The following is an 8711-nucleotide window of genomic DNA, read 5'->3' as shown; positions in this document are numbered from 1 at the left end:
ACAGAACATGGTTTTACCCAATTTGGTCTTAATGTACAATTCAAATTATAAACGGGCTAAACATTAATAACGGTTAAACATTTGGGGCTATTATGTAAACAATAAAAGTTATAGACTAAAAGTAAACGCTTTTCTTGTTCTTTCTTCGTTCCAAAAAGTCGCAACTCTTCTTCATCTTCTTCCTCTGACGATCATTTTCAGAAGAATCTGATTCCGATCAAAATTGCAGAAGAAGATGTCTCGCCAATCGTTTTCTCTACTGAAGAATCTTCGTAGCATCGCTTCCGGTTCCAAAATCCAGACCCGATCCGTGACTTACATGCCCAGACCCGGTGACGGAAAACCAAGACCAGTGACGTTAATCCCCGGAGACGGAGTTGGTCCGTTGGTAACAAACGCGGTTCAACAAGTGATGGAAGCGATGCACGCTCCGGTTTACTTCGAACCGTTCGAAGTTCATGGAGATATGAAGAGTTTACCTGAAGGATTGTTGGAATCGATTAAGAAGAACAAAGTTTGTTTGAAAGGTGGTCTTAAGACTCCCGTCGGTGGTGGTGTGAGCTCTCTCAATGTTAATCTGAGAAAGGAGCTTGATCTCTTTGCTTCTTTGGTCAACTGTTTCAATTTGCCTGGTTTAGCTTCTCGTCATGAGAATGTTGATATTGTTGTGATTAGAGAGAACACTGAAGGTGAATATGCAGGTCTTGAACATGAAGTTGTTCCTGGTGTTGTTGAGAGCCTTAAGGTGCAATTTCTCAGTTTTTGTTGATTGTTTTGGTTACAAATGTGATTTGATTCATAGTGATTTGGTAGTAGATGTGAAAGTTGGAGATGTTCATGTTATATCAAAGATGTCTCTGATGCTAATGTTTTGGTAGGTGATTACAAAGTTCTGTTCAGAGCGTATTGCAAAGTATGCGTTTGAGTATGCCTACTTGAACAACAGGAAGAAAGTTACAGCAGTGCACAAGGCTAATATCATGAAATTGGCTGATGGTTTGTTCTTGGAGTCTTGTCAAGAGGTTGCTAAGAAGTATCCAAGCATTGCTTACAATGAAATCATTGTTGATAATTGTTGTATGCAACTTGTGGCTAGACCAGAGCAATTCGATGTCATGGTAAATGTTTTTCAGCACTTGTTGATGCTTGGGCTAGCTTCCTTCTATTTTGGTTTATTTACTTGTATCTGCTTTGCAGGTGACGCCTAATCTCTATGGTAATCTAGTGGCAAACACTGCTGCTGGTATTGCTGGAGGTACTGGAGTCATGCCTGGAGGTAATAATAAAATTCATTTTACCTTGATCTAATGTACAAGCACTATAGAGAAGTAGATTCTCTTGCTTATGCTATGAAATTTTCTGTAGGAAATGTTGGGGCGGAGTATGCGGTCTTTGAGCAAGGTGCATCAGCGGGAAACGTGGGGAAGGATACAACGGAAGAGCAAAAGAATGCAAACCCTGTGGCTTTGTTGCTGTCATCAGCCATGATGCTTAGACACCTTCAGTTCCCTTCTTTTGCTGACAGGCTTGAAACCGCTGTGAAGCGTGTTATCGCTGAAGGGAATTGTCGGACTGAAGATCTTGGTGGAAACAGTACCACTCAAGAGGTCGTTGACGCTGTCATTGCAAATTTGGATTGACTTGACAATTCCAACTTCGCTTGTGTAAAGCATCAGTCACACGTCGGTATGATTCACGCTTACTGGAAAATACTTCTAGTTCCCACATTCTTTCGAGATAACTCGAATTGGGATTTCAGATTTCGAGAAAAATAACATATGGTTTTTTGTTTTGTTTTTCTTCTTTTTGTTCATGTAATATGCAAAGTGCAAAGTGAAAACTGCCTCAGAGCATTATTTTTTGAATAATGAAAATTATGTTTAACTTCATGTCAAAGTTTTGTATTGTTTAGTTGGTAACAAAATGTGTCAAAAGCTGAAATGTTTCCAATATAAAAATGGTACAAGGACGTGATGCTTCAGGTGAAACAATGTCTTTATTTTAATCCGAACTGTACTTAGATACACACTCATAAACACACAACAAAACATTACTAGAGAAGGCAGAGACAAAGCAGAGCACACTGAATCAACACAATCACGAAATTGAAGCTTGAGCTGAGCGTTGATGCATAGTTATCAGGACCAGCAGAATCTGTTCATATCAGAGAGTAACCAGGTTATTAAGTCACTTAATTACACTACACTATAACCAAATGCGCAGAAACTTGGATCAAACAAACCTGGACAAGCTGGGGAAGCTGTGGTGAAGATGGTTTGGTTGGAGTAACCAGCATAGACGCAATCACGAGGTTGTCTGCAAGAGGCGTTAAGCAAAGCTCCATCACATTGTGAAAATGGTGGGCAGGTTTGCCAGTTCGAAGGCTTAATCTCAGATGATGATTGACAGCTTAAACTGATCACAAGATACAAAACCAAAACCATCAGAATCTAGAAAAAGAAGAAAAAAGAACAAGCTTATCCTATGGGACAAACACAACGAGATTATCAATCACTTAACGTCCAATTCTTCAAAGCGTCACAAGTACACTTGACGCAATTGTTTGCAGTGAAGACGTATGAGTTGTTAGACAGAAGCAGAGGAGCATCCAACGAGTCCTTCCTCACAGAAGAGCTACAAGCTGCAAAATAAAGTTCAAAGTTCATAACTTTTCTTCAAAGCCAATCACCAATTAGTAATAAAAACTCAAACCTAATTAGATTTGGTTTGTCCAATGAAACTACTAAAAGTCAAAGACTTTTCAATCAAATTTTTTCGTTTATTTCATCTAAACCATCATCCAATCCAAACCCATTTAGATATATCCAATAAAACTACTAAAGTCACAAACTTTCAACTCAAAAGATCCAAAATTTCAGGTTTTTAACCTTTGAGAGGGACGTCGAGAGGTTTATCAGCAAGAAGCTGAGAGTCACCAATGATTCCATTGAGCTGAGCCAACGTCGTGTTGTCCGTTCCAAACTGAGCAGCGATCTCACCGAGAGAGCTCCCTAGTTTGACTACATGTGCGTAGTGAACAACATCCTCACCGTTCAATTTATCACAGCTACAAGGCAAAGGGATCCAAAACTTTTGACCGATTTCGATTTTGTTCGGGTCAGGGATTTTGTTAACCTCACTGATCTTCTCGTACGTAACGAGACCACCGAAAATCTCAGTTGCGACGAAAGAGAGTATGTCGTCTTTCTTGATGGTGTATTCGATGTCCCGGTTCGAGACACCGGTTCCATTGGAGCAAGAGCAATGGATTGGGACACGTACGACTTGATTCGGGTTCACGCGTTGGTCACGTGAGGTGTTGAGTGGGAGATTGTTAGCTCCGAGGATCGAGCGGAGGTTCTTGACGGCAAAAAGGGTTTGGATATTGCGCAACGTTGTTGCGTTCTTGCTTGAGTAACCAACGAGAGATTGACACGTCGAGGTTGAGCCACTGCAGTTGAAGTTTCCGGTCATTTGGGCGGAGAGAGTGAGGAAGAAGGAGAGGGAGACAAGGAGACCGAGAAGGGTAAAACAGGAAGTTTCCATTTTCAGGTCGCCGGTGTGTTCTCAGGTTTTTGGTCTTTGGAAATAAAAAGAGTTGTGATTTGTGAAGATGGGGACCAAGAAGAAAGTTGACCGAGAGAGGACTTTTTGAGTTTGACTTTTTGACTTGCTGGAAAATAAATGAGAACAGTCTGGTTTCACATTGTGTTCTGTTCCTTGATTGAAGTGTTGCCATTTGTCACGCCCTAATTGTGGAGAAAAAAGTGTAGTTATATGGATAATTGGATATAATATCACAACTAAATTTTAATTAGCTGTAAACTGCAAGACAATTTATATTTTAAAATTTGTATATATAAAATTTTATAAATTATATTTAGTTATAAAATATTTCTATTTTAGTTTATAATCGTTATTAAGTAAAAATATATCACAAGTCCACATAACAATTGTTAATAAACTGAGAATTTAACCCGTATTGAAACAACATATTAATGATTTCAAAAAATTTATAAATATTGATTCAAACCCGTCCATCATATAACTTTGTTCTGTAATATAACACATCTCATGATTTGTTTTCTAAAAATAGTAGTTTAAAAATTGATGACTATTTATTATATACATAAGTTTGCAAATTGTAAAATTTTCTAAGAAATTTATATTTTATAATATACGATTGTTATTAAGTAACTGTATATCACAGAGAAATTTTTGGTATATACAATCTTATCTTAATTAGGTTGTTTAGATATTTCTAATATTGGTAGTATTAAAAATAATAAAGCGGCAGATTGATGATATTCTAAATTTTATTAATGTTGATTCAAAAATTCATCTCACCATATAACTGTATACCACAATACAATTTGTCCCATGTTATTTATTTTATTTTTATTTGTTCAAATGTTTATAATGTTATAAAACCTTTTATTGATATTAGAAAATTTTAATATTCTCGGTAAAACTAAACAATAAAACTAAAGACTGAATTAAATCATATACAAAATTTTAAATTTGGATGCTTGTTAAGGTAAGCTTTCCTATACATTCGAATTTGAATTTATTTTAATCATATATATAATATTATTCTAAATCATTATCTGAATATTTTAGTCGATGTGGGACATTGAACACACATCATTTCCATTAATTGGGTAATATATGTCCGTTTTTTTAATTTTGAATCACAATATAGGGAGAAAAAGATTGAGTTTTTCATAACTTTATATATTATAGGATGATTTAAAACAGTTGAAAAAATCAAACAAAGATGAATGGAGATTTACAGTTTTAAATCTTAACCAAATATGAAAAGAACTAGGGCAATATAGTCGCATTTTACGTAACCCAATCCAAAAGATTTTTAATGAACAAATTTGCTTTAATGGACGGGTACCATTTGTACTTGAATGGACTTTATCCACCCTCCAAAAAAGTTGCAGCAAAAAAAATATAAAAATTATTAATATTAATAATCTTATTTTTATATGAATGTCCATTATGTGGCTAGTAGATTCTAGAATACATAATTATTTTAAGGTTGGAATCATGTTGTACGGAAAAGAATATCTCTATTTAAAACTCTTTTATCTATTTGCTACTTTTACTTTATATGTATGTAATTCTGAAATCAGTTTAAATATTCGGTTAGGAGATATATTTGTGAGAGTTCGTGAAATGATACACTTTTCTCCTACCACTGTCTAAGCTTTGAGGTTGAAAAATCAAACTATAGTTGAACCATGCTTTAGTTTTTTTGTTTATATCACCTAACTATTTAAAGTTTTATCATTTTCACTTCAAAACCTCAACTTTAATTTCTCTACGAACCATATGATTCATTGAATCTAAAGGAGCTAAAAAAAAAAATTATTACTCCCTCTATTTCACAACAAATGTCGTTTTGTGCATCCTTTGTTCAAAGACTAGAAATCTAGCTTATTTGAAAAATATAGTTATATTTGGCAAATATTTGCTTTCAAAATGCTTTGTGGCATCCTAATAGCATGAAATTTTCTAATCGAATAAGAGTGGTTCAGCTTCTTTACTGCTCCATTTACTGTGTTAAATAGACTTGCGAGATCAAAATGTTGTGGCATGTCCAAGGTTTCAAAGTCCCAAAAGCCACAACCAATGCTTTTATGAGCATAAAATTGATGATTATATGGTTGTACGTAGAAGTACGAACTCTAATAGTAAGGTTGTTTGTAAGACATTATATGTTGTTGGTATTATCGATCAGGAGAAACACTAGGAGGTTACAATTCTTCTTTATATGGGTTTGACATAGTTGTTGTTGATGTCGTCTTCACTTTCAGGAGTTTTAGATACTTTTGCATGTAATGGACTAAACAAGCTAATAAACCATTTTCTCTTTAAGATATCTCAGATGTAATTGATTGAACAATATCAAATTTGTTAACTAGGCGAACAACGAATGAGATAAGTAGGTGAATGGTTTAGGGGTTTTCATCCATTAATATAAGTCAATTAGTTTTTTTTTTTTTTTTACTTTCCTTGGTGTTATAATTTTTATTTTTTAGTACGACACAATCTTTTGTTGATGGTAGTATGTTGTACATGTTATTAGTGTGATTAAATGAACTAAAAAATACTCACGCGTTGCATGAATTTATTATTATATTATGTTCTTATAGAGGTTAAACTTTTATAATCATAATAGTTGAAGATTATTCTAAGTTTTGAAAGTTTGACCATATCTATGTTGAATCTCATTTGAAAAATGTAGATTTGATATTGTTTGAGAATTTGTTTATTTTTGGGTTAAATTGCATAATTTAATCTTTAAATGCACTTAAAATTTTATATGAAACTATGATAGTTGTTTGTTTTTCAAAACACTTACACATCAAACACTTAAAAGGTGACTTCATCTTCATCCATTATAGTGTCATTGTTATTTCACACAACTTTTTGCCTATCCCTTTTTGTGATTTCAAACCACTATTTGGTTTACCACTTTTTGTTATTTTGAGATGTTAATCTTGTGATACAACCTTAACATCGTTTTGTCAAATAAAAACATAATATATTGTAAAAAGAAAAATATCACTAACTTTTTGGGTTAAAAACGTTTGATTTAAATGATGAACACTCAAATGTGTTGTTCTGTTTGTTAACAACTTACAAATCAGTTTGTGTACAACTCATGAATAATATAACCATTGTTATTATTTATTTTTTTAGAGGATAGATTATAATGTTTTTGAATTCTCATGATTTGTTTATATAATTTCACAAAAAAGTATGACTCTTTCAATGTCATTGTCTTAAATTAAAAACTTATGTTGGGTTTAGTAATTTTTTCATAAGTGAACAGTTAATAAAAAATTAATAACTATTTGTAGTATATTGCTCTTACAAATTAATGTTTCAATTTAAATTTATTTTTCTCTCTAAAATTTTAGAAACACAATAAGATATTTTATTATACTCAACCATGCATTTAAATTTTACTTTCATACTAAAACTCATGAACACACTCAAATTTTTAAAGTATGATCATTTTTAATTATGTTTATGGGGCCGACTGATAACTTTTGGCTGTAAACACATTGGTTGTTACGACTTTGACGGTAAAAATTTTGGTTGTAGAGACTTTAAATGTTAAAATATGATTGGTAACAAAACAAAATGTAATAATTTTTTTTTTATTATCAAATATTTTTATAAAATGAATTTATTTGGGAAAAGTGAGTAAAATAATTTTATTAATAATAAATTTAAAAAAGATACAAAATTCATAAATAAATGAATAAAAAAATCAGTTTACAAATTCACTATTTTAAATATTCAACTGAAAAAATAAAACTTGATTTAATCAATCAATATTATTTGATAATAAAATACTCAAATCTAGTATTAGCTTAAAAGTGGACCATTAACCGTAATTGTGTGATCCATACCCAAATTAGTGATAATTTGAGAATTGAAGTTAGCTACAAACATTTTCCAATCCCGTAATATTACCCGAAATTATCCAAATTATATGTTTTTCATCATAGTTTTGCTATTTCCTATCTTGATACTCAATTAAAGTGTCTTACTAAATGTTCTAAAATAATACAAATCTAAGCAAATGTTCTGAAATATATAAATGAAGTTTGTTTATGAAGGTGTGATGTAATTAGTAGTGGATATAAAAAAAATTGGGAACACGGTATTTAAAGTAAAAAAAAATCATTTAAATTTATATGATTTTATTAACAATTAAATAAAAAATATATCTTATACTTTAATAATATAAATCAGAAACTATAAGTTAAATAAGAAAATTCTAATTGAACTTAACTATATGGGACAACTGTTTTAATTTATCATTTACACATTGGCCATGTTCCTTTGAAAATCACAAGCGATTGCGACTAGTGACTGTGATTTTAAAATTGTGGGATGTTGTTCGTTTAGTAGTCGCGGGAGTGATCACCAGGTTGTTCGTATTATTAGCGTTGCGATTGATTTTTTAAAATTTTGATTTTTTTAATGATTAAATATTTATATGTAACATCAACACTTGAATGTATTTTGTATAAATCTAAAATGTAAGAGATCTACATAAGCTTTAAATCTAAAATCCAAGCTTAAAGCAAAATAAAATCATAAATCAAGTCATAAGCAAAAAAAAAAAGAAGTTATGGATTGTCTTGGATTGTTTTTTGACTAGGTAAACAATATATCCATATAAAAAGGTCATGATACGAATAAGAGAAAAGAAAAATGGAACAAGAAAAAGCTTAATCGTTAGACTATGTGGAGAGTTTTGACCCTCGATAATTGTTAGGCTGACTTCAGAATTAATATATTTTGTCTGAAATCAAATTAACAATTTACTATACAGAACCATTTCAAGCAATTATAATAATGATTCAGTGCATAAAGGTTTAGTATAACGAGTATTTTACTCTATAGTATAAAATATGTATTAGAGTATAAATACATGACATTGTACATTTTACCAAATTAATGAGAATAAACGATTCTTTGTTTCTGTTATCTTCTTCCTCTTCTTTCACTCTCTCTCTAGAGTTTGTTACAGAGATTAAAGAATCCTGATATGGTATCAGAGCATCTCCGATCATGAGTTGTTCTTCGATTGAAATCGTTCTCATTCATCTTCTTTGTTTTCTTTTGGATTCATGTTGTATCATCTTTCTCGCGATTTTTCAATTCATGTTCGTGAGAGA

The 8711-nt window shown here is 32.0% G+C and overlaps 2 protein-coding genes across 3 annotated transcripts; one reads left to right on the top strand and one right to left on the bottom strand.

The window, feature by feature from the left end:
- The first annotated feature begins 94 nt into the window (after positions 1 to 94).
- Positions 95 to 1888, top strand: IDH2 (isocitrate dehydrogenase subunit 2). 2 transcript variants are annotated; one of them, NM_179632.2, is made up of 4 exons: positions 95 to 745; positions 891 to 1118; positions 1198 to 1276; positions 1366 to 1888. In NM_179632.2, the coding sequence occupies exons 1-4, from the start codon at positions 236 to 238 to the stop codon at positions 1638 to 1640; spliced, it is 1092 nt and encodes a 363-aa protein (NP_849963.1). In that variant the 5' UTR covers positions 95 to 235; the 3' UTR covers positions 1641 to 1888. The 2 variants fall into 2 exon arrangements, with proteins under 2 accessions (NP_849963.1, NP_179304.1); NM_127267.3 differs by having other exon boundaries at positions 879 to 1118.
- LYM2 (lysm domain GPI-anchored protein 2 precursor) lies at positions 1883 to 3772 on the bottom strand. The gene is made up of 4 exons (NM_127266.4): positions 2889 to 3772; positions 2521 to 2641; positions 2243 to 2415; positions 1883 to 2154 (listed from the first exon to the last, which is right to left on the bottom strand). Exons 1-4 carry the CDS (start codon positions 3544 to 3546, stop codon positions 2054 to 2056), a joined length of 1053 nt encoding a protein of 350 aa, NP_565406.1. The 5' UTR covers positions 3547 to 3772; the 3' UTR covers positions 1883 to 2053.
- Between the last annotated feature and the right edge of the window lie 4939 nt (positions 3773 to 8711).

Source organism: Arabidopsis thaliana, chromosome 2 (genome assembly GCF_000001735.4).
Source record: "Arabidopsis thaliana chromosome 2, partial sequence".
NCBI classification, from domain to species: domain Eukaryota; kingdom Viridiplantae; phylum Streptophyta; class Magnoliopsida; order Brassicales; family Brassicaceae; genus Arabidopsis; species Arabidopsis thaliana.
The sequence above is the reverse complement of the archived record's forward strand: the minus strand, read 5'-3'. Positions and strand labels throughout refer to the sequence as shown.

Excerpts from the sequence above, each read along its gene's own strand:
- LYM2 (NM_127266.4), bottom strand. The coding sequence starts at position 3,546 with ATGGAAACTTCCTGTTTTACCCTTCTCGGTCTCCTTGTCTCCCTCTCC. Across the intron at positions 2,642-2,888 it reads TCTCGACGTCCCTCTCAAAG|CTTGTAGCTCTTCTGTGAGG; the intron begins GTTAAAAACCTG and ends TTTATTTTGCAG. Across the intron at positions 2,155-2,242 it reads AGCTTCCCCAGCTTGTCCAG|ATTCTGCTGGTCCTGATAAC; the intron begins GTTTGTTTGATC and ends TGATATGAACAG.
- IDH2 (NM_127267.3), top strand. The coding sequence starts at position 236 with ATGTCTCGCCAATCGTTTTCTCTACTGAAGAATCTTCGTAGCATCGCT. Across the intron at positions 746-878 it reads GTGTTGTTGAGAGCCTTAAG|GTGATTACAAAGTTCTGTTC; the intron begins GTGCAATTTCTC and ends ATGTTTTGGTAG. Across the intron at positions 1,277-1,365 it reads TACTGGAGTCATGCCTGGAG|GAAATGTTGGGGCGGAGTAT; the intron begins GTAATAATAAAA and ends AATTTTCTGTAG.